Below are 26,389 nucleotides of genomic sequence, written 5' to 3'. Positions count from 1 at the left end.
CTGTCCAGTTCACTGCTTCCGGCTCTCTGCAGGTGTGTGCATCAGAGATGAGGACCAGCAGGTGTGCCCTTTAGGGAACCCACTGCCTGCAGTGGGATGGAGTGTGGCCACAGCTTGTAAAGCTGCTGTGACACATTATTTGAAACTGACCTCAAGACTTTGATCTGCTTGGTGTATTTTTAGAAGTAATGACAGTATAGCACTTTGAGGCCTGGATGTTATTTCTAGACTGAAGAGAAACATTATTTTTCTGAGAAGTAGAATTTTGGGATTTTAAATGGATTTTTGGTAAAGATTTCTGAAGCTTTTCCAGTAAATGGGACTTTCTGGCCAAAAAAGGAGAGATGGGAAGCAGTATGCTTACCCTATTCCTGTTGAATTTTGTCTCTGACCCTGGGGCTGGGAAACTGTCATGGAGGGGGTGTGTAATCTTCGTTGTCCCGTCTTCTGAGTGAGTCCCCAAATATACAAAGAATAAAGAAGGATTCATTCTTTTCAGTTATGTACTTTCCAGGTTATTAAATTTTAAATTACATTTATATGTACAATACCTACTAGGTTGTCTATAGGGAGTATATTTATAACTTGTAACGTGGCATATTTATCTGTTAGTTTACCTAAGAGATTTGGAGACACACACACACACACACTTATTTGTGTTTCACTTGGAATGTATGAATAGTAACTTTTTATGTATATATATTTTGGATTATGTGTTAAGTTATATGATACCTGGTTATTCTGTTTGGAGAATTTTAATTTTTGCAGATACAATTTTCATTAGTCTCGTAATTGAAATCTTTGCCTATAATCGTTCCTTCTTTGGTCCCATACTCCATAATATCATCAACTTTATTTTTCTAAAATAACAATAATATCCAGCACTTTGGTACTGCTCACTATATGCCAGGCACTGTTCTGTTCTTATATAAAAATCTCTCTACAACTGCATGAAGTAGGTACTGTTAATATCCTCATTTTTTAGAAGAAGCTGAGGCACAGAGAAGTCACAGCGCTTGCCCCAGGTCACAAACCTCGTGGTAAGTGGTAGAGCTGATAGTTGAACCCAGGCAGTCTAACTCCAGAATCCGTACACGTAATCACTATAGTATACTTCCTTGCAAACAAAGACTTGTCAGCTCATCCTTCTAATTCAACCCCACATTCCCTGCAGCACGATGTCTTCTTAGTACTGAATTTTACAGCTGAGCCTTCAGCAACGCAGGGAGGTTGGGGTGCCTGCCCTCTGTGCAGCTGGCAGTCTGAGTTAGCTGCGGTTCCTCCCAATCCGTGGATTCAACCAACGGCAAATTGTGTAGTGCTGTAATATTTACTGTTGAAAGAAATCGGTGTGTAAGTGGACCAGCGCAGTTCAAACCCGTGGTGTTCGGTTGTTGTTCAGTGGTCAGCTGTAATTTGTCAGCAATTCAAGGTTCTCCCTGGCTCATGTTTGAAGTCTTCGTCCCCACCAAGCCTATTAAACTGTTTGCTCTTCTCCAGACATTCCAAATACTTTTTTCTGACTCTAGTGTTAGTCACACTATGCTTTTTGTCTGGAATCTGCTTCACCATTGTCTAACTGGAAAACCCATGCTGATTCTTCAAAGCCCAGGTGGAACTTCGCCTCTTCTATGCATTGTTTTCTCTCACCTGCGTTCCCACAGTACTTAATATGTAGCTCTGCTTTGGGACTTCCCTCATTGTATGGTGCTATTTATCTATCTTTGTTTTTCCTTCTTCACCTGTGGGGCTTCTTGAGGTCAGGGATCTATTTTTCTCATCTCTGTATCCCTCAGTACACCTAGCACAGAGCCCGATTCATAGTTGGCACTCGTGAAATAGTGTCAGTGTTTAATTGAAGTTCACTTCCTAGAACTGCAAGAAGGTAGAGGCAGCCACAATTGGGCAGCAAACCTCTACTGACAGGAAAACATGACACATGCTGGGAGTACCATGTCCCTCTGCTGATCTCATGTGACCATCTCCTAACCAGACTCAACCCTCGGGCATGCTGCTGTGTCCTGGGTACTGCTCTGAGGGGTCCTGACTGTTTTTTTCATTCAGAGTTTCCTGTGCAGGTGGTGGAGGATTTTGAAATGCCTGAAACCAAACCATTACACCCACTTAAAATAGTTTGTCTTGTCTGGGTATGATAAGAGGTGGGTGGGAAAAAATTAGTGCACATAACCCATTTCTTGGAGTTGAGGTTGCCAATTAAGTATCATGAATGGGATAAAATAACACATACAAGTGGTGTTTAAAATATTTTGCTTCTTATTTTTCTCTTCACTTTAATTTAGAAAGTCAGTTTCCAGATGTTGGATAAGCATTGACTAATTCCCCAGTACCCTCTTTTATTCTGTTTTCTTGATTGTAGATCATCTGCCTCAACTATATTTAGAGAAACTGGCAGATGACTGAACACAGTGAAACTAAGAGTCTTTTATTTCCCTAAAGAAAGTAGTGCATTCAGTGAGGTTTATTACAGTCACAGAGCACCATGTACTTTAGCCCTTCTTTGATCCAGCAAAACTTTGATGACTCATTTTGACTTTAATTGAAGAATGTTTGAATTAAAACATTTACTTTAATAATAATAGTAGAGGAGCACTTTTCTTGTGTTTACTGTACAAATGCTAAGATGATATGATTTCTACTTTGAAATAAAATAAACGCCAAGTTAAAGGTCTTTGCATGATTTCACCAGGACAGAGGGTGAGAGAGGTGGAGATTATTTGAGGATTCTAGGCACTTGGGTTGTAGTACAGAAGGAAAAAGGAGATAAGACAAGCTTGGCCTACTCATAATTGCACTAGAATTTTAGTCAGTGTTGGATTAGAAGTTGAATGGCACTGAAATAAATTAAGCATTTGAATTTTAAAGACGTAAATTTTGAAAATGAGTCTAAATGATAGTACTTTGCAATTTGGAAAAATTAAGGGACCTACTATTTTTAATTCAATTTATAAAAATCTGAGTGTATACTTTTCTTATATACCTTATTCTCTTTTCAAAGCAGTTCATATTTAGAAATTATTAAAAGAAAACCTAACGCAAAAACAATATATTGTTCTTCCTATATCAAAACAGCTCAAACATTGAGCTCACGTTCTGTGATGGAAGTTTCCATGTGTGTAACCTAATTTAAATCCTGCCGTAACCCTGTAAAGCATTTTCATCTTCCATCACGTAAGCACAGAAAAGGGAGCTCAGCAGTTGCCCCAGAAAGTAAGGGCAGGATTCAGACGCGGGTCTATTGCTCCTGCATCCCATGCTTTTTCCACTGGATAGAGAATTTCAGTTTTGACCAGAAATATGCCTTGAGCTAGGGAAACAAACATACTGTACTGGAATTACAAACCTAATCAAATAAATTATACGTGGAAAAGGCTGTTTTTTAATATGGGGGTGTGTCATCTGATATATTTTAAACAGAAGTCATCTGTCTAAATAAAAGACTCGTATTTCAGTTGTCATTTAAATCTCAATAGAGGAGTTGATTAAATGGTGGACTAACCAGGTATTAATCTATGATTTTTACCCCTCAGTATGATCACTTGTATCTGTAGCTCGGGATGAACTCAGGATAAAATCTGAGGTCAAATTTTGTTTCTCAGAACAGCCTTGGAGTTTTCTGTGGCTAGTAAATGATCTGTGGGGATTGGCCATGTCACTGACTATCTTTGCACTGAAAATAGAGTGTAGAGTTTATCTCATTTTTCATTTTTAATATAGAAGTATCATTTATGATAGGTGGGAGGAAGGAAAAGAAAAGAAGTATAGCTTAAGCTTAAATACAGCTAGCAATAAAGCTATTTGCCTCAGTAAATACAGTCAACAGGGAGCTGATACCTGGTCTTCTACTGACGCTTCCTTTAATTTACTGAATAATTACAGGAAAATTATAGGAATTCCTTTTGTGTTTCATTCTCTCTGACTCTTAATTTAGGGTAATGCTCTTTGTGACCTACCTGTCTCATAGGGAGATGGTGAAGATTAATTATACCATGCCGGCCAGTTGCCCAGCACTGCCCCAGAGAAAGGTGTTCCATAAATCAGACCTATCATTAGGAGGCCTTTCTTTGTCTCAAGTCCCTGTACAGTATAGTGCCATCTCTCCGTATCCTAATGGGAGGTCGCCTACATTCGGGCCGAGGACAGGCTTCCCCATGACACAGAGAGCATTTTTTCTTCTAGTTCTGTGTGACTGGGCAGATTTCCACCTCTGCACACCTCCGTGTCCTCATTTGTGAAAACAGCAGTCCACAGTCCCATAATTCCTAAAGGGAACTTACCCTGGAGTAACTCTGATTTTGTCCTTTTTGCTTCTCTTGTCTCACCCAGCTTCCTGAACCTATTAAACTATATATTTTTTAAGCTCATGTGCTATTAAAGAGCTGTGGCAGACACTGGGGTAGGCCATCAGATTCCCCTCCGAGGAAGGCCTTGCTGGGTGGAGGTGGGGCAGGCATCAGCAGAGCCTCCAGAGTCCAGGGTCAGCCTCAGCTGCAGAGCTGGTCTCCCAGGTCCAGCAGGTTGAGGCCTTGTTGGACTTGCATAACAGTTCAGTGTCTCACTCTGCCTGATCTTCCCCTTTCTTTTATAAGTATTGATCTCTGTAAATATCTTCTGCTTCCATTTCCACAGAACCTGGTCAGTGAGAAGAACTTAAACATTATCTGAAAACAGGACTAGTAGAAGGGAATTCCTCAAGTTGCAAATGAATGGACTTTTTAATAATGAGCTTGTGTCATATTCTGTAATTTATTAACTTGGAAATAATATTTTCAGATTAAAATGAAGCGTACCCAAGAAGGAAAAGTTCAGTCACTATTAGGTTTGTGATAGAGTTTTCATATAGGTTAATTGTTAGGATTTTTTTCCATTGGACATGAACGAAGCCTTTGACAGGTGAAGTTCTTAGTTCTATTAGTGGCATTTGTAGTAAGTTGTCATTTTAAAATCACCATTCTTTATCCCTAAATACATCTTCCTTAACCTTTTTGTGTAATTAACTTTTATCAGTCTTTGCAAAGAAACACACACCAAATATTGCACCTTTTTCCAGTATGCATTAGGGATATATAAAGTGTTCTTTAGCTTATCCTCAGATACATCATTTTGAGTGTAATTGAGGCCTTCCTTCCGTTTCCTCCTTTCTTCCTTCTCTCTTCTTTCCTAAGTGGTTTGGATATTATCATCTGTGTCTTAAAAAACCAGTGAGTCAGACAGCTACTATGAAATTGATCTTATTATAAAGAATGTATGCTGGGGCGTTTCTAAGAAATTCAATTTTATATTGCAATGGGGGGGTTGATGTTTCCTTGCTTGTGCTTTAGTTTCAAATTTGTATCGAGAGATTTGTCTTAATTTTTTTTTTTTATGTTTTGAAATGAGAGTTGTTAAAACTCAATGTAACTTTTAAAAAACTTGATTTCTCCCTATCTGTGGTTAAAGGGATATGACTTAGTGTTTCTGTTTTCTTTCACGTGTTATTGTTGATTTTTTAACTTAGAGCAGAAAAGCAGAGACTGAGGAATATGTAGCTAGTCTGTATGGCAGACATGTAGAGAAGAGTTAAAAGAAGAGGGGCTTGGGAGAAGCAAGCATTTAAAAGACAATAGCATAGCACAGGGAGATCAGCTCGGTGCTTTGTGACCACCTAGAGGGGTGGGGTAGGGAGGGTGGGAAGGAGACACAAGAGGGAGGCTTTCTTATTCAGATGGCTTTGTCTCGTCTGACTCTTAAGCAACCTCTGGATTGATTGACCAGGTTATCCTTGTATCTCTGTGGCCACCTGGAGAAAGAAATAAGCCAAGTTGTATCAGAAGCAGTCTCCATTCTTTTTTTACTCCTCTTTCATGTTTATTCTATATGTTTTTTCCCTGTTTATTCACGAATTCATTTAGTAAATTTTTATTGCTTACTTGCTATGTGCCAGACACTCTCTTAGGTGTAGGGTATAAAATGGTGAACAAAAATCAGGAAATCCTCTGTACTGGACCTTACAGTTTATTGCAGAGATAGATCATTAAAAAAAAAAAAAAAACCCTTACAACTAAATTAAAAAATCGCAAGTGTGGCATGTAACTATGAAGTGGAATCTTTGCTATGTGTGAACAAGAATAGGGGATTTCAGCATGTTAGAAATGGCTTCCTTGAAGAGAAAAATACTTGTTTTAGAATGTGGAGAATAAGTGGATTTCAATCAAAGAGAGGTGGAATGAGTATTCCAGCAGAGGGGCTACATGCACAAAGATTCTGAGGCAGGAGAATTCATGGCATATTTGAGGAACAGAGAAGCCCAGCCAGTGTGGCTGGAGCAGTATGCTTAGGGACATGGAGGAAAGTAAGTAATGGAGGGAAAGTGGAGGAGTCGGTGAGCTGGCGGTCCTGATGGTTGGAACAGGTTACCTAGGAAGTGTTGAATGAACAGTTGGGAAAGTGAGCAGTTTGGTGGTTAGAGATCAGGATTTTTACCTTCCTGCTTCTGGGGGAGGATGACCAAGTATGAAGGAATGACTGCTAGAGTGGTGACTGAACTGGAATGGAGGTGAAGGTCACTGGAGACGAAGAGGTCAAGGAACTGAGAGGCTGTGACCAGTTATCCTTGTGTGTGTGGAAGTAGCCCAGCGTGTTGTGTTGGCAGGCTATGGGTGAAGTAGAAGACCGGCTAGATGCCGAGTCTTTAATAAATAAAGTAGACTGAATGGTTGGGGTGGAGGGAACCACTTAATCCAAATAACCATTTCATAAGATTTGAATGGTTTATGTGATAGAGATAGCCTGGATTTTGAGTGATATTTTCCTCACATTTTCATTATATTTTGGCCAATATATAGATGTATCAAAATCACAGCTGAAGGAGTCTCTTCATTTGGGTTGTAAATTACAAGATGACAGGAGTTGTGTCTGTATAGATCTGTACAGATCTTCTTGTATTACCAAAAGGCAAATGGTAGACATCAATGAATAAAGCATGGTGATAAATTATGAATGAAGTAAATATAACACAGCTGTTTTGGATGGAAGATTTCACTGTTTTTCTTTTCACGAAAGCCTGCGCATTTTATGCACTTTCACATGGCTACCTGTGTGACTGTGACTACAGTTACCTTTGCATGTACATTTACATAGCAGTCTCATGTTTTTTTCTTTCAGAGTGAACTTTTTAATCAGAATAATTAATTTTCCTCTGATTCTATGAGAACTTTACCATTGATGCAGATATTCTGAGGAGCCAGTTAGTCACATCATTTAAAAAGAGATTGCACAGAGGGGCATACTTTGGTATGACTGGGATATATTTTGTCTGGAAGGCATGTTCCCTCTCCCCAAATTCAAGTTTGTCAGCTTGTATCATCCATCTAGGCAGCAAGTCAGCCACCTCTCTGTACCAAGCAATTGCTTGAGGGGCTTTGGCAGTCTACAGAAGTCTATAAACTATGCTTTTTAAAGTCAAAAGGAGTATGCTATGTATATGCAAAGGAAAAGACTAGCAAGACCTGCATCAAAATGTAAATAATGGTATATCTGGGTGGTGGAGTTTTTGTTTGTTTGTTTTTTATTTTGGCCACGCTGCACGGCCTGTGGGATCTCGGTTCCCCGACCTGGGATTGAACCCAGGCCATGGAAGTGCAAGCACTAAATCCTCACCACTAGACCACCAGGGAGCTCCCTGGGTAGTGGAGTTTTAAATGATACTTATTTCTTTTAGCTGAAATGTGTTGTGTGTGTATATATAAAACATATGTGTGTATGTATGTGTGTATATATACATATATTTTTTTCTAGTTAGAATCTATCATTTTTATAATAAGATTTTCTAGAAAAATAATATTAGAGTAAAAGGAACAAGGATGGAGACAAGTCAGGAATAATTAGGCTATGTGAAAAGGAAAAAGGTTTATTGTGTAGGAGATAGGTGAGTTGTCAAGGGTGGAATATGCAGGGTGTACTACCGCCACGTACTCAATTCTACTGCAAGAAGCTAATGCAGGATGCTCTCTTCAGTGGCCTCTGGTCACAGTCCCACACTTCCAGGTCACTTGGCAGAATTCCTAGAGTCTCAGGTTTTAAAGGAGCAAATAGTATGGGTTTCTCCCTAGTGCCTCTGACGTTTTATTCCCTGGGGAGAGGTAGCCGTTGATTTCTTTAACTGTGATGAAGAAAACCCCAATAAGCTCGTAGGGCTTCCCCTGCCGCCTTTACAGCTGTTAGGGAGCCATGTTTTGATTCTGATAATACCTGTGGATTAACACAAATCAGAAATTGTTTTCAGTGTCACTCTATCTACAGCAGCTGGGCAGTGAGTCTGTTCGTTTCATGTGGGAGTGGACGTTAAGTTCACATGTCAGTCCAGGACAGGGTTTTTCCTGACAGCTTTAAAGTTTACCACATAGAGACAAACATTTTCTAAATATTTCAGAGTTTAGAAGGCACCAGAGTCAATTTAGGTGGCATTTAATATGCCTCCTTGTAAACTGTGGGCCTTGGGCCAGGCAGGGTTGCAAAGAGCTTTTGCTTTAGAGCTGGCCCAGTTTGTAATGCCATGCCAATGCCAAACACATGTTCTAAATGATGCAGCACTTACCTGAGACAGAGCATTCTAGGTAAAAGATAAATATTCATTCCCAATGAATGACGAAGGATGACATCTAGAATGATGATAAATTAAGAATACCACTCTCTTAAGTCCAAGGAATTCTGTCCTGGATTTCAGATGCATTACACTTTCAGGATCAGAAAGAATAAGATGATACACTTTTTTTTTTTTTTTTTTTTTTTTGTGGTACGCGGGCCTCTCACTGTTGTGGCTTCTCCCGTTGCGGAGCACAGACTCCGGATGCGCAGGCTCAGCGGCCATGGCTCACGAGCCTAGCCGCTTCGTGGCATGTGGGATCTTCCCTGACCAGGGCACGAACCCGCGTCCCCTGCATCGGCAGGCGGACTCTCAACCACTGCGCCACCAGGGAAGCCCAAGATGATACAGTTTTAAAGTGTAAGTTATCTAGAAAAATTTTAGGTGATTGGAAAGGACACATGAAATGCTCTCATGTAATGAGAACCTAGACTGTTCTTCATAGCTCTGCTTTCAAAGGAAATTGAACATGGAACTCTGAAAGCAGAGGAACGGAATGTGAAGGAAATAAGATTCAGTAAATCCAAGTTCCAGATGGTTACAGATTTGTTAAAGAAAATATTTCTAATCTATAACTATTATATTAAAATATAGTAATTAGATCATTTGCACCCCACTGACACTACCCTTCTCAACTCCCTCAAACCCACTGTACCTTTTCACCTCTGCCCTAGATGAAGTCTTGGTCAGATTTCAGAGCTTTGCAGTTCCTTTTAGTCACAAGAGCAGTCTCATTTCTCAGAAATGTAAAAGTCCTGACCAGTGTAATATTATTTGAAACTTCTCCCCTCTCCCAAGTCAAGCTTGTTTCAGGTTCTAGAGCTTCCATGGCGCATGGAAGGGGTGTGATACCCAACGCTTTTTGTCACCTCACTTGCTCTCCCACTCACTGGCCCTCCAGGACAGAGCTGTAAGGATCTGTGCAAGTCTGATTCCAATGGTACAGTTGTAATCTGCACTGCTGCCATCTGATGGATGCATGATTGCTGACTCTCCCTCAGGGGGCATCTGTGTGGGGTTTTGGACAGTTCCTCCTAGGGACCTCTGGTGGTAGTTATGCTGTTGATGACCATGCTTCCCCTGGCCAGATGTTTTTAACTGCCTTTCCTGCTCCTGGGCTTCTGGCATTCCACCCGTGTTGGGATCACATTGCCTCCCCAGGTGGGCCTCTTGGGGATTGCCTCTTGTAAAACAGTCAGTCCCTCCTGTAGGCCCACAATCAGTTTTCAGAGAAACATGCATCTTTGTCTGCCATAGGTGGAAGTATAGCCTGATCACAAAGCAATCTTTGCTTTAACAATTCCAGGGCAGCTGGCCAGCCTTTAGAGTTAGGTTTAAAATAAGTAGCTGTTCTTATTTTCTCAAAATCTAAGGGATGCACCTCTTCCAGTATTTCTCTGAGTCACCCTTAATTTGGTACCCTTGGGGTAAGGTCCATTCCAGCATTGGATAGGAGGGGATGCAGGGTGTTCTGATGATTCTTTCCAGAGCAGTTCTCCTTGGTGGTCTCATTACCTGCTCCGATAAAGCTGGAAATGAGCAATGGGTTCATGACAGAGATTGGCTTCAACTGACCTCTTGGGAAGTACTGAATATATGGTTTTAGCACCCTGTACCTGACAATTGTTTTGTTTTTAGCTTTCAGGATTTCAGCTAAAACTGAGACAATTTCATTTTAATATCTTGTTTCAGTAGTGGTTTTTCTTTCTCATTTAGGTGTCTACGTTAAACCTCATATTTATGCAGGTGGGAAATAAAAGCTTCCATAAAATTTGATCAACTAGGAATATATGATTAAAATATGTAGAGACAAGAATTTTAGGTGTCTTGAATTTTTTAACTTGGGGAGTACACTTTAGTAAATGATAGTTTCACTTTCCATCTCCAATTCAAAGGCTATTATTATTATTAAAAACAATAATTTCTAGATTAATTACTGTTGACAGTTCATGAGTAGCTAGACTATAATAAGTTACTTTACCTTAAAAACATCATTCAGTGTCCTGTCTCTGCTTAATAGAAATGCTTACTAATATGTTAATAAAATATGTTGATAAAATGCTTAATAATATGTTAATAATAAATATGTCTGACATAGGAATTTTTTCCCCTTAACTTAAAAATAAGTTATCTCAAATCTGTAGTATTCTCATAGCATAGAAAGGAATGAATATAGTTTTTCACATATATAAATCTGCTGTTTTTTGCCCTTATTCCTGGCAGAGCCCGTACTGAAAGCTATTTTTTCCCCGATTTTCAAGTTGGTGATCTTTTTGCTGTGGTTTGTCACTCACAACCGATGTAATATAAGATGTATATGGCTATTTAGTGACTAGTTTTAATAATATAAGTGAGTTTCTATTTACTTAAAGAGGAAAGTTAATGCACATTTTGTGTGGTTTTTTAAGTTTAGAATTTAAGTAGTAATTTATCTTTCCCTTTTTTTTGAAAGAATAATAAGGACAATGGAACCAGGTTTAGTAGGGCCTGAAGCTTATGCAATTTGGGACATTCCCTAAGGAAAAGAAAACAAAATTATAAATACAGAATTAAACTCAAAATATATATTTAGAATGAAAATAGTCACAAGAAATTGTTTTTTAAAGCTGACAGATAAAGCAAAGCACAGCAAAGTCCAGAAAAACAGCAAAAATAAACCTTGTTCTTTCTTCTCTGTGCACATACTTGCAGGGTGAACTGTAGTACAAATTTATATCATGATGCAGCTCTGGGGTGTCCCATCATCCCATGGCAGGCTGGGACACGGACATATTCCTGGAAGCGTCCCTACATTGGGATGACTAGCAATAACATAATTATACCCAGAAGTGACTGCAAACCAAGTAAATGTATCATTAAATCCAAACTAAATTGTATCTTCCACTCAACTTCCCCTTAGCTAGATCTCAAAAATGTTCATGCCCACTTCAGTATCACTCAACACAAGGGGAAGTGTGATGGAGGGAATGGAAAGAAATAATGATTGTAACTGATGGTGTTAAAATATCTTGTTCTGCAAGTTTTATGAAAACGTGATCATGTAGCTAAGATCCTTTCAGCGGCCTGTGCCTCTGAAAGGCCCTGAGGTTTAAGCTTTGTTAGCTTTGCAGTTATCTCTGGGTAAAACTCATTCACAGAAAAATGGATAAACGAATGTTGCAGTTGCTTAAAGGAACCATAAAAATCCATGTTTCTGGGCTTCCCTGGTGGCGCAGTGGTTGAGAGTCCGCCTGCCGATGCAGGGGACACGGGTTCGTGCCCCGGTCCGGGAGGATCCCACATGCCGCGGAGCGGCTGGGCCCGTGAGCCATGGCCGCTGAGCCTGTGCGTCCGGAGCCTGTGCTCCGCGACGGGAGAGGCCACAACAGTGACAGGCCCGTGTACCGCAAAAAAAAAAAAAAATCCATGTTCCTTACGTTTCTCTCCTACATTCTTCTAAATTATTATCCAAAGTTATTCTTTTATTTCTATTTTTAATGTTAAACTACATAAGGAAGAAGTCCTCTGGAAAACTGTATAAATATTTTATGCTTTTCATGTTTTGAATAAATTGTGTCCTTAACTATTAGAAAAACATGTTTCAGAATAGCAAAATATGTTTACCACAATAAGAAGGGCTAAAAAGAATAGCAAATCCCTGAAGTCAATGCTCTCTTGTGTTACTGCACATCTGCCTGTAAACCCTCTAGGCCACTGGAAAGAAATGGTAAAGCGTGGATTGTATATGCTTTGTTTCTCTTCTGGGTCCTTTTAGTCTCTAGGTAGTAAGTTTGAAAGATTTAATGCAACATGTCTCAAGTGATGTAGCTCTATTGTGCCCAAACAGGAAATTGGAATTGTGCGGCAAATCCTTCCAAAACAAGCAAGATTACACCTGGGAGAGTGCTATGCTATAGACCAAATTGTGGAGACTCAGGGCAGAATAACATATTATACAAAATTCATCTCATTGCCTCTTTACAGGAGTATAATTAGAATATTTTTAAAAATGTGTATGGATTAAATTATTATTATTTTAAGACTTTTAAAAATTTATTTATGGCTGCATTGGATCTTCGTTGCTGTGCATGGGCTTTCTCTAGTTGCAACAAGCGGGGGCTGTTCTTCATTGTGGTGCACGGGCTTCTGATTGCTGTGGCTTCTCTTGCTGCGGAGCACAGGCTCAAGGCACACGGGCTTCAGCAGTTGTGGTACGTGGGCTCGGTAGTTGTGGCTCGCAGGCTCTAGAGCGCAGGCTCAGTAGTTGTGGCACACGGGCTTAGATGCTCTGTGGCATGTGGGATCTTCCCGGACCAGGGATCGAACCCGTGTCCTCTGCTTTGGCAGGTGGATTCTTAACCACTGCACCACCAGGGAAGTCCTGGATTAAATTTTTGATGTACAATTAAAATTATACTCTTTACAGGAGTATACTTAGAAAATTCTTTAAAAATTTGTATGGATTAAATTATTGATGTACAATTAAATTATTGATGTATAGATACATGGAAATATCTTTAATTCTTAATATGCATCGCCTGATACCCTCCTAACTTGTTTCTGTAGGGATTTGTTTTTTATTGATATATTAACAATCACTTAAGACATAGTAGTTTAAAATGGTGCTATTGACAGACAGTCACCTGTTGTGTGCGAACTCTGTCTGACACCTTGTGTCCTAAATGTCATCTTGGTAAGTTTTGCTCTCCTCCAGTGGACCAGTCTTGACTGTGGCCTGCTGTGGGGACTTTTCCTGGCTGTCTGCCTGTTCTGGATACCACCCTTTTGTTCCTAGACTTCTGGTTTGCTTCTCCTGGTGACCCTCGCAATACTAGTTCCGTGCCCTAGAACGTGCAGTATGTGATATCTCCACGTCAGCAGAGTGGTAGATACACAGGCGGGCAGAGGTACCCCTCGAGAGGGAGACAGCAATGCCATCAGAGGCTGTGAACCTAGGGGGAGATGTGGCTAAGGTCATCGAGTGCTACAAGGGGCATCAGCAGGGCTTCCTGCCCACTCCCCTTTATCATCCAGAGGAAATCTACACTCTAGCAACAGTCTCATATTCAGTGCTTTGTGCCCTGTGTCTCGTCTACACAGTTAAGTTCCTGCTTCCCCTCCCAAAGGTTAACAGTTCAATTCAAGTTCCTCAGCCCATCACCTAGAACTAGTGAGAGGCTTACTAAGAGACTGTCCTAAGACTTCTGTTAGGTCTGAATGGAGTGTTCCCATCTCCTCACTACATTTTTGGTAGCTGTGTAGATATTCTATATAATCAGATATTAAACAAACTTTTATATGAAAGTATTTAATATAAATTACTGCTTACTATTTGCAGTTTTAAAAGATCTATAACATATCGTATTCTTGTTTAAATTGCTGCTAAACAGGAGCCTTATAAGATAGGGATTTTGTCTTACATTTGAATAATTTTGTTTAAAGCATTATTTTCATAGATACAATGTCATGTCTTTGAACGAATACCATTATTGTGGTGGAAGAGGGAAAATATTTCTCCTGTAGGACAGTGTAAGAATGGTGCCATCAGATTTCACTATTCCTTTACAGATCTAGGAAATAGTCTAAATATATTATCTACCAGCTCCCTCTGAAACGATATAATATGATAAATTATTTATCAGAACAGCATTTATTTTGGTTGTGTGAAATGGATTAATGAAAGAGTATCATTAGTTTGTATGTAACTGGTTAACTTGATGTGTTTAAAAGTTTTACACTTAGGCAAATAAAAAATGTTTCCTGTATTCTTGTTTATTTTTGAGCTATTTAGAGTATACCATAAAACTGAATAACTATAAGTTTTTGTCCATATTTTACTGTATTGATTTTGTCTCTTTCTGACCACTGATATCAGTGATTCTTCCACTATTTCAGTTGGCCTGAATAGCATAATCAAATGATTTTATGGAAAATCTATTTTCATAGTATATGCGTTCATGTAAAATGAATAACATTTGATGGAATTAATATACTTTTTAATGTATCTTTTAGGAATCTAGTTCTTTTAAAGTTGGACATATTTTTAATAATAATAATGATGATACTGTGATTTATTGATTTCCTACTTTGTTCCAAATACAGTGCTTGATGCTAGATATTTTATGCCCATTTGATAGAAGAATATTTTGAGAGGCCAGGGAACTTTGGCAACCAGATAGCAATTCTTGTCTGCTCTGCTCTGAAACCTGAGATCTTCCTCTCCCTCCAGGATATTAGTGGGCAGCAGAAGTGATGGGAAGTGACCAATACCTGACGTCAGAAAGAATCTAGGTCAAATACATAGTTTAAAAAATCAATTTTATGGTATGGATTAAACATAGTTCAAAATAAGTGGGTAACATGAAAGTATAATATTTAATTATGAATTTAAAAAACCTTTTGTTAAATGAATATGACAGCTTTAAATCCATATACATCACGCTCAGGTTTTATAATGAAGTGAACCTTTAAATAGTTCCTTTTAACTTACAATGTGGTTTTAAATATGACCTACTTAAGTGGACAGAATTTATATTCCTACCAGAGGAAGGCCTCATTTAGCTAGAAGTGATTTCTCTAACAAGAAAAATGTATTCAGAATGTAATCCCAAGACCTCCAGGAATACGACTTCTATCTAAGTATCCATATTATAGTGCTCCAGAATCCATATACTAAAGATTGTACCTTTTATTCAGAGAAGATCTCTTCAGGTACTCACTGCCAGGTTATTTGTGGTGGTTTTATATTTTTATATCCTTGTTGGAGAAACTCAAAGCAATAAGAGATGGCAGCAAAAAAGTGTGAAGAAATAGAAAAGGTATAATAAACAGTTGCAGCAATACAAAACGTGCAGCGGCTTATATCGGTGTTGTTGAATCTTCCCTCTTCTGAGAATGGATAACCAGCCAGGTTTGGTTTTAGAGGGGGAACAGGAGAGTCTCTTACTTGAGACTGTGGTTGCCTAGAAACCGAACAAATGTGGAAAAAGGTTGAGAATCAAGTTGGGCTGGTTGTAGTGCAGAAGAGAGAGAAGCAGGATTCAAATAGGTAGATCTGAGGCATTGACCTCAAACTGGAGCATTGGGCCAGGGAAGAGCCAAGAAGATAGGAGCAGGGAAGGCAGCAGCTTAAGCTGGGAAGCCCAAAGGCCAGCAGAACAAAAAGTAATGATGGAATTGGATTTTAAACTTTCCATTTTTATGGGCCTCAGAGGTGACTCCTCCATAATTTCTATATAAGATGATTTTAGGGGTGGGGATGTTTGTAGGAAGGGGGAGCTAGAAGAGTTAAACCCTCCTGAGTGTAGCAAACCCATGTCTTCCTTAGGCTGTATGTTTACACGTTTGTGTGAATGTGCGTGTGCGTGTGTGTGTGTGTGTGTGTGTGTGTTGTTGTTGTGGAGGGAGAGGTAGGTGGTAAGTGACCAATTATGACGGAAGGCCAAACCCCTCCCCTGCCCAAACCATCCATCGGCATTGCCTGTGCTGGCAAGGTCATTCCACACGTGGGAACAGGGGCAGATTGAGACACAGGCAGCGACCTGTGGGCTTTCACACCTCAGCAGCATCTGAGGGCTTCACTGAAATACTGCAGAGTAATAATGGAAGCTAATAATGATGACCCTATCATGTCAAAAACATTAAATTATATGTCATTTATGTAAGAAAGCAATGACTGTTAGATCGCCCCCCCCAACACACACACACACTCAAGAGGTTAACATTTTAAAGCTTTATCATTTGGGGGGGGTAGTTACTTTTCAAATTTACTTACTGATAAAAGCTCATTCCTTGAGGCTGCCAGATAAATAAGTTGTTGCTTTACGTAGCTTTAATGATACTCATTGCTTTTCGAAGGTGATTCAAGGCTAGCACTTTAATGTCACTTGTGATCAGAGTTATTTTGCATAAAGATTAAAATTTGACTTGGAACAGGAGTGAAGGATTTCTTTTATTAGGTCCAAATTCACATTTTTTTACCTCACTTGAAATAAAATACCTTATTAAGTATCAAAAAGTACCTTAAAGCTGGAAAGAAATAACATTTTCTCAAAATTCTCAGAAACTTTTTTAAAATCTGGAGCTCTCTGTACTGGGTAATACTATTCCCCACTGATTCTTTGTCAAAACTGAACAATAGTATATTTTCCTTAAGGCATTTTGATACGGTAAGTCTTCAACCATATATTGCTAACAGCATGTACCTTATCAGGCCTGACAAGATTGCAGCTTGACGAGTTATAGTTTTATTCATATAACATTGTGAACTTGAGCTTCAAAGGAAGAATAAAGCCAAACTATTATAGGTTGAGTACTTTAATAAATATTAAATTATAAATGAAGCTGGTTCTACACTAGCTGTAGGGGGTGTGGATAATAAAAGAAAATCTTCAAATGGTGATACACAGTATTATGGATGTCTTTCTTGCCTTTTGTAATCTGTCTTTGCCTCTTACCATTGTAGTTGTAAGTGCTGGGAATGATGAGGTAGGGTGTATGATTTTTTTTTGCCCACTGAATTAAAAGTAGAGGAAATTTTAAATGTAAAACTAATCTTTCTCTTTAGCAGGATAAATACAGAAGTGCGCTTTGGTAATAATAGGCACTTCATCACTCCTCCTCACCTACCTACTCCCTCCAAAGTCGTGAACTTGATGTTGAATGTGAAGCACACGGAGCAATATGCATTTCCATTTAATGAAAACTTTAGTTCTGTCATCATGTTTGAGATGTCACAACATGCCCTGATGGATGAGTGCAGAATGCCTTATGTTTCATAGGAGATCACTAAGTGGTACGATTGTATGGAAGAAAGACTAAGTGAAGCTGGGTATCAGAGAGAAGCTCATGAGAACCCCAGTCCTCGTAGTCAGATGGGGCACACACCCTCTAAGGTGGCCCAGATGGTCCTTGCTTCCTGCTATCCCAGCCCTTCTGGAATTACTTCCCCTTAAAAGTGGGCCAGCTTAGTGACTCGCTTCTAACCAAGCACATATGGCAAGTGTGATATCCGTCACTTCCTGGGGTTGGGCTAGATGAGATAGGGCCTTGCCTTTTGCTAGCAGACCCTCTCTTTCCCTTGTTGGCTTTGATTGAAGCAAGTTTCCATGTTGGCATGTGGCAAGGAAGTGAGGGCAGCCAGCGGCCAGCCAGGTACTAAGACCCTCAGCTCAACAACTCTTGAGGAACTAAATACTGCCTCCAACTATGTGGGCTCAGAAGCAGATCCTGCCCAGTTAAGACTTTCGATGAGACCCCAACCCTGGCTGACACCTTCACTGCAGCCTTGTGAGAAACCCTAAAGCAAAGGGCTCAGTTAAAATATGCCCAGGTTCCTGACACACAGAAAACGCAAGGTTAAAAATACTTATTGTTTTAAGCTTCTAAGTTTGTAGTAATTTTTAATACAGCGATAGAAAACTAATACTTAGGTCTATTAGTTAGCTAGAGGCTGCCATAACAAAGTGCCACAGATGAGGTGGCTTGAATGACAGAAATTTATTTTCTCATATTATGGAGGCTAGAAATCCAAGATCAGGTGTTGGCAGGGTTGGTTTCTTCTGAGGCCTCCCTGTTTGGCTTGTAGATGGCCGTCTTCTCCCTGTGTCTTCACATGGTCTTCCCTCTTGGCATGTCAGTGTCCTAAACTCTTTAACTCTGTTTCTTTTAAGGACACCAGTCGTATGGCATCAGGGCCTAACTTAATGACCTCATTCTAACTTAATTACACCCTTTAAAGACCCTATCTCCAAATACAGTCTCATTCTGGGGTACTGGGGGTTAGTTCAGCATATGAGTTTTACAGAGACACAGTCAGTCCATAAGAATAGGCTATATAAAATTCTATAATTATGTTTATCTCTTTAGCTAAGACACTATACCACTCACTTATTGTCCAAAGGTCTTTTGCTACCTTGTTTTTCTTTATTTTTCACATGATTATATATGTATTAGATGATGTATAGCTCACATGGTTTAGCATATATATTTGCATTTTCCTGTCTCCATAACAAAATTATGATTCCTCTAAGCATGTATTTTTCATATGCCTTACATAGGCTACTTTACAGTATTTAAGATGGTATTAGATCTGGTTTAACATTTTGTGTTTATCTGTATATTTCTAAATAACAATATTCTAGAAGTAGCTTGTCTTAAGAATGAAGACTGTTGGCAGGGCAGGAATAAAGGCGTAGACATAGAGAATGGACTGGAGGACGGGGAGGGGAAACTGGAAGCTGGGGTGAAGTGAGAGTAGCATTGACATATATACACTACCAAATGTAAAATTGTTAGCTAGTGGGAAGCAGTGGCATAGCACAGGGAGATCACCTTGGTGGTTTGCGATGACCTAGAGAGGTGGGATAGGGAGGGTGGGAGGGAGGCTCAAGAGGGAGGGGATACATGTATGCATATGGCTGATTCACTTTGTTGTACAACAGAAACTGACACAGTATTGTGAAGCAATTATACTCCAATAAAGATCTATTTAAAAAAATAAAAATAAAAAACGTTTTCAAAAAAAAAGAATAAGCTTTGGGGATCCCAGAGGGGGTAAGACACAGCACCCACCCTTAAAGAATTCACGCCCTCATGAGGAAGCTGTAAGGGCTTTCCTTCCGTGAAATTTGAGGTCATTCCAAAATATTTTGCAGACTGTGGAAGGAAAGGGTCTGACTCTCAATGATTTAACAAACATGGATACCATTAAAATATTTGACTTCTTAAAAAAAAAGAGTGAAGACTGTTAAAACGATAGGGGGTTTGAAGAATTTATATTTATTTGAAGTACTTCTAGATGGTAAGGCCAGAGAATATCTGTCTTTATATTTGGTAATCCAGGTATAATGGATATACCGTTAGATCCTATCCAACGCTATGCTGATTCTTTAAAACACTATTTCTTTTTGAGCTATCTATAACACTGTATATGTTTAAAATATTTTCCTAAATTGTCAAAAAAATATGTATTATTAAGAAATAGTTCTTTATAATGTATACCAGTGGTTCTTAAAGTGTGGCCCACAGACCCAGGAGTCCCCAAAACCCTCTTAGGGGATCTACAAGGTCAAAACTATTTTCATAATAAAACTAAGACATTATCTGCCCTTTTTTTGGTATGCGTTGACATGTATACATATTACACAAAAGAAATAGTGCATAAAATTGCCGAGGCCTTTGCATGAATCAAGGCAGTGACATCAAACTATACTATTGAACTCTTATTTTTCAACGACATGCACTCATAGACCAAAAAAAACCCACTTCATTTCACTTAAAATTGTCCTTGATGAACCAATTAAAATTATTACTGTTATTCTTGACCTTCCATCACACATCTCTGGAACATTCTACATGACTCAGTGGGAAGAATGCATAAAGCACCTCTATTCCATATTGAAGTACAAAGATTACCTCAAGGAAAAACCCCTGCACAGTTGTTTGAGTTGGGAGCTGAATTAGCTGTTTCTTAATGGAACACCATTTTTATTTGAAATAACAACTGAACAGCTAGCTATGATTATTCAGATTTAGGTTTTCGACAGACATTTTCTCCAAAATGAACAAAGTGGGCCTATCACTTTAAGTAAAACAATGGATAGCATTTATTGCCAATAACACATTTCAAGCTTTCAAATAAAAATTAAAATTTTGGAAAACTTGTATCTGCCCGTGAGAACTACACTCATTCCCAAATTTAAAGAATTTTCTGATGAGATTAATGGTGATATTAACAGTTGTTACTTTTCTGATAGTGTGTAATGAAATGTGTCAGCAAAAACTATATAACATACTGAACCAATATTTTCCAGATGACCAGTGCATCATATTTTAAAATTATGCCTGAGTAAAAGACTCAAAGTGCAAGAAAGAACAATGGATTTTAATGTAGCAGGGTAAAATTTTATTATATTGGACAATATCCAGTGTTGAAAATAAATTTGATTTAGTTTATAACTTCATTGATATGATTCATAAAGTTTATTGATAAGGTTTCAGGTTTCACATTGCAGCTAACCTTTAAGAAACTACCATTCATGGAGTTTGGGTATAATATTAGAGAATAACATCCACAATTATCTGAAAAAGCTATTACGACACTTCTTCTTTGTCCAGCTATATAACCTTGTGAGTCAGATTCTCTTCATACACACAACATATTGCAGCATATTGAATATAGAAGCAGACATGGGAATACAGATGTCTGTTAAACCAGACATCAAAGAGACTGGAAAAATTTAACAGTGCCACTCTTCTCACTTTTTTTGGAGGGGAGAGGGGAATATAGTATTTTTCATGAAAAATACGTTACTGTGCTGGAAAATCAGCATTTTGCTGCCATCATAGTAAAGACGGGTTCAGGCAAGAATCATCACTGATGCTAAATCTAGGGGGAAATTTTTATGAAGAGCAGGATGTTTTCATGGTCTTAAAATGTCTTCCCACATACTTGTTAGTTATAAAGGAAAATTAAAAAGATAATTATTTAGCAAAGAAATTCAACAGCACCTTGACCTGTGATCCAAGTTATCGTCACTTTTGAGGAGCAGTTGGACAATGTGTATCTCCAGATGTGATAGCCTAGAAGGATAATGTTCTAGCTGAGAACACATAGTTGAGAACATATGTTGTAGCTGCAAACACATAGCCTCAATCAAATCATGAGTAAACATTTGACAACACCAAAATGAGAAATATTCTCTTAAAAAAAATAGACATGATGGTATTCTTCAAAAATGTCAGGTCATAAAAGGCAAAGGGAAATGCTAAATGCTGTATCTGACCCTAGACTGGATCCTGCATTAAAAGGAGAAAAATGCTATAAAGGTCATCACCTGGTTAAATTGAGAAAATTGGAGTGTTGATGGTAACTTATTGTCTTAATGTTAAATTTGCTGAAATTGATAACTGTACTATGATTGTAAGAGAATATCACAATTCTTAGTAATACACACTGAAATTTTAGGGGTAAAGGACCTTGATGTTCATAACTTGCCTTCAACTGGTTCATTAAAAATTATTTTGGGTATAAATATAAATATTTATATTTATATATACGTGTGTCAATTAGATAAATATATATATACATATACATGAACATATGCAGGGAGGGAGAGTGTAAATGATGTAGAAAATGGGTAAAATGTTAATATGTCTGAATAAACAGTACACAGGTGTTTTTTGTACTATGCTTTTTTTAAAATGAATTTTTATTTGAGTATAGTCGCTTTACAATGTTGTGTTGCTTTCTACTGTACAGCAAAATGAATCAGTTATATATATACATATCCCCTCTTTTATGGATTTCCTTCCCATTTAGGTCACCACAGTGTGTTCAGTAGAGTTCCCTGTGCTGTACAGTATGTTCTCATTAGTTACCTATTTTATACATAGTATCAATAATGTATATGTGTCAATCCCAATCTCCCAATTCCTCCCCCCCTCCTTGGTATCCATACATTTGTTCTCTACATCTGTGTCTCTATTTCTGCTTTGCAAATAAGGTCATCTATACCATTTTTCTAGATTCCACATATATGCGTTAATAGATGATATTTGTCTTTCTCTTTCTGACTTAACTTCACTCTGTGTGACACTCTCTACACTCTGTATGACACTCTCTAGGTACATCCACATCTCTACAAATGACCCAGTTTCATTCCTTTTTATGGCTGAGTAATATTCCATTGCATACATGTGCCACATCTTCTTTATCCATTCCTCTGTTGATGGATATTTAGTTTGCTTCCATGTCCTGGCTATTGTAAATAGTGCTGCAATGAATATTGGGGTGCATGTTGTACTATTCTTATTCTTTAAATTTTCTGTAAGTATCAGTTATTTCCAAATAAAAGTTTGAAAGTTAAATGCAGTCACATGTTAATGTAATGGCTTCATTATTGTTTTTAAGTGAATTTATGAATATATGTTTAAAGTTTGCCTTGATTTTATTTCTAATAAAGTAAAGTAAACATTAATAGATCTAATCCACATAAGCAAAAGCTTCGGGGGGGGTCCTTGATAATTTTTAAGAGTGTTAAGGGGTTCTGAGACCACAGAGTTTGAGGACCATTGGCATAAACTGTGTGGGTGGTTAGGTAGGTGCCCCCCTCATTCTCTTAAGGCTGTTTTATAACACTAGTTAATGAGAGCAGATTTGGTAGATGCCACTTATGAATATTATAATCCTAACCTCTCTGCCTTAGTTTTTGCACTTGTAAAGTAGGGATAATAACATTGCCTATCTTAGAGGGCTATTGTAAGGTTTAAATCATTTCCTCTATGTAAAGGCTTTCAATAAGGACCACACTCTACAGTACTGTTCTTATTGGCAACATATATTTCTGTGGTGTTCTTGCCTCTCTTTGCCATTTATTTTGTGTTTTGGCTAGTGATTTTGGTTATAATTATGTGCATATGAACTACTACAAAGAAACCAAGAAGAGTATCAGATGGTTTTTTAAATGCAAGTTTACAGTAGTCTGTGCCCCTTCAAGGAAATGGTTAGGGAAACAGAGCAGGGTGGAGATGAGCAAGCAGTTTGGTGTTTGGGGAGTTCTTGGTATATGGAAAAGCATCATACATCTAGGAAGTTGGATTAAAAATTGTGGGAAGAGTATTTGATAGAAAATATGACTGGACAGGGAACACTTTGTTGTTAGGGATAAACTGGGATTAACCCTATTTAGCACTGGTTCCATTGGCATTCTACTTGCCAGATAGGTATCCTTTGCTTAAATGTGTATGTCTATATTGGCATATTTAAGTTGTTGTAACAGTATATACCTAGGGTAGGGATAAGAAAGAATACTATTGTTTTGTGCCATTTTTACTGTTTTCCCCAGCAAAAGTCTAAATTCAGCTTTGTTTTATACCTCATTCTATCAAGCTTCAAGCCAATAAAAAATAATTATATTGTTGAACTATTGTGTTCACCTAATTCCAAATTCAAATGATGACTTTAAAAAAAAAAAAAAAGAAAGAAACCAAAGGACAAGTAAATGTGAAGGCTTTATGTATTTTGATATGCTGTTTATTGTCATTGAATCTCTTTTGCTAAATGCTGTGATTTATTTTTCTATTTTTTTTTAATAGATCATCAGAAACTGGAAAGGGAAGCTAGAATCTGCCGTCTTTTGAAGCACCCCAATATTGGTAAGGAAATGTTTTCAGTATATTTTAAATATTAACTAAAATTTTGCATCATGTAATTTTACCGTAATTTAAAAAATATTAATTTAATAAACTAGAATATTTGCAATTAACAAATAGGTTCCTAACTTTTGATCTTGTTACATTTGTTTCTTCAAAGTTTTTAAAAAGTTTTTCAGAAGGTAGCAGTTCTTTCATACAAACACTTTAAAAATAATATAAGCTATTACTAGTTGAATAGTGGTTTTATGTATCTTTAAGGATTGTTCAGCTGCTGCTACTGAAGTACAGAGGAACAGAACTTAGGCCATTATATTAGTCACCTAAGTTACTTTTCACCTATCCTGTAAAATGTTTACCTCATAATCATTGATACTATTCAAGAAACTAGTAAAATTGTTTTAGAATATTATCCCTCATGAATATAATGGCATGATAATGTTCAAAACTGAAAAATATTGATGAACATAAAACAAATGCAAGAAAGAAACAAAGGAAAGAAGAAGCTATATTCTGTGACAATAGTTTTATTTTCAAAAAATGTTACCGTCCCACCTCTGTCAGTTCTACCGTCAGCCAAAGTATTTCTGACATGCACGGTATGAGAGAGGGAGTAATCATGCAGTAGAATTAGCAAAATCATTCACTGAGAAGGTTTATATTTCTCTATTTTTATGTATAGGGCCATTCAGTGTCTATTCCTTCCTTGAAGTTTTTAGTATCCTGCATTTTGTGGGTTACTTAAATAGACACTAACAAGTAAATCAGATGCATTAACAAACCAGCAGCTGTCTAATAAGAGCCTTCTGGTTTAGAGAGAAAACAAAACAACCTCTGAAATGTAAATGTACCTTTTTATAAGTATTTTACCCTGATAAAAGTCTATGGCATTTCTTGGTTGGCTGTATTATTTTCCTAGGGCTGCCATAACAAAGTACCACACACTGGGTAGCTTAAATAGAGAAATGTATTTTCTCATAATTCTGGAAACAAGAAGTCTGAGGTCAAGGTGTAGGGAGGGTTGGTTTCTTCTGAGACCTCTCTCCTTGTCTTGTAGGTGGCCATCTTTTCCTTGTGTTTTTACATGGTCTTCCTTCTGTATGATGTCTCTTTTTTAATTTCTTCTTCGTGTAAGGGCACTAATCATATTGGATTAGGGTCCATCCTAATGACCTCATTTTAACTTAACTACTCTTTTAAAGACCCTAGCTCCAAATATAGTCCCACGCTGAGGTACTGGGAATTAGGATTTCAACATGAATTTTGGAGGGACACAATTCAGCCCATAATATTGGCTAAAGAGAAATTATACAATAATGACCCACTATAGTTCAAAGAGTGCTTTCCTTGCTCAGGTTTAAGATAAAATGCAATCTTAGTTTACTGATCTTGTTATTCTTATGAAGGGGAGTTTTTGTTTTTGCTTGTTCGTTTTGTTTTTAATCAGAATCCTTCTATGAAACTCAATTTTTTTTTTAATAAATTTATTTTATTTATTTTTGGCTGCGTTGGGTCTTCATTGCTGTGCACGGGCTTTCTCTAGTTGTGGTGAGCGGGGGCTACTCTTTGTTGTAGTGTGCAGGGTTCTCACTTTGGTGGCTTCTCTTGTTGTGGAGCGTGGGCTCTAGGTGTGTGGGCTTCAGTAGTTGTGGCTTGCGGGCTCTAGAGCGCAGGCTCAGTAGTTGTGATGCACAGGCTTAGTTGCTCTGCAGCATGTGGGGTCTTCCTGGACCAGGGCTCGAACCCATGGGTTCTGCATTGGCAGGTGGATTCTTAACCACTGCGCCACCAGGGAAGTCCCGACAAGACAAAATGTAAAAGCTATCCTTTAAATTGTAGAAAAAGAATCAGGACAGGACATTTATGGGATGATGGATTCTAAGATCAGATGAACCCTCAGGTGGGCATGTGTATTTTAAACAACCAATGCTCATAACTTATTTTAATAGAGTATATTTAGGAATACCAATTTAGAGTTTGGAGATAACTTTTGGAAGTGCAATTTAGAGTTCAATTATAACACTTATTTCTAGCATTTTATAATGCTTGCTGTGGTTTAGTTTGATAGAAAAATTGTCACTTTAGGAAAGGTAGTGCTATATTCTCATTATTTTTAAGTTTGAAAATAGGCATTTGTTTTCTTTAAAAATGCTCCAAAGGTAGAAGCGTTTGCTCTTTGAATTTGATTTATAGTGCATCTGCTTAACAAAAACAACCTCATCTCTGACGAACTTTCCATGGAGTGATGACTGTGTCAGGGTACTGTTTGATATGTTAATTTTGTTGATTATTTAGTTTAAAAGGCTAATGGACTGTGTTGAAGGAAAGGAAATAGATATATACAGTAATATGACTTGAATTCTTCTGTTAAAATATCTTTTCACATTTTGTATTTCAGTGGTCATTTACAATATGTTGTCTATGAAATGACAGAAAAATTATTTGGTAGGATTTTGTTCACACTATTGAAGTTCAGTAGTTCACTGTTCAAAGATTACTTTCAATCTTTAGTAACAGGTATATTGTGTAAGAGTTTTAACCAAAGGCTTAGAATAAGAAGAAAAATTTCTATAGCCTACAAAATTACTCTCCAAAGAAGATGGCAGTAATTTTTGT

The 26,389-nt window shown here is 37.9% G+C and overlaps 1 protein-coding gene across 3 annotated transcripts in view; it reads left to right on the top strand.

Moving 5' to 3' along the window:
- Nucleotides 1–26,389, top strand: part of CAMK2D (calcium/calmodulin dependent protein kinase II delta) — a 279,011-nt gene that overhangs the window by 65,285 nt on the left and 187,337 nt on the right. For all 3 annotated transcript variants that reach the window (XM_065877934.1, XM_065877933.1, XM_065877935.1), the window contains exon 2: nt 23,717–23,776. In XM_065877934.1, coding sequence (XP_065734006.1) covers nt 23,717–23,776 — 60 coding nt within the window. The remainder of the gene's footprint in view (nt 1–23,716; nt 23,777–26,389) is intronic.

This window comes from Phocoena phocoena, chromosome 5, assembly GCF_963924675.1.
Source record: "Phocoena phocoena chromosome 5, mPhoPho1.1, whole genome shotgun sequence".
Classification (NCBI taxonomy): Eukaryota; Metazoa; Chordata; class Mammalia; order Artiodactyla; family Phocoenidae; genus Phocoena; species Phocoena phocoena.
Note: the sequence above shows the minus strand (reverse complement) of the source record. Positions and strands in the feature narration are given on the sequence as shown.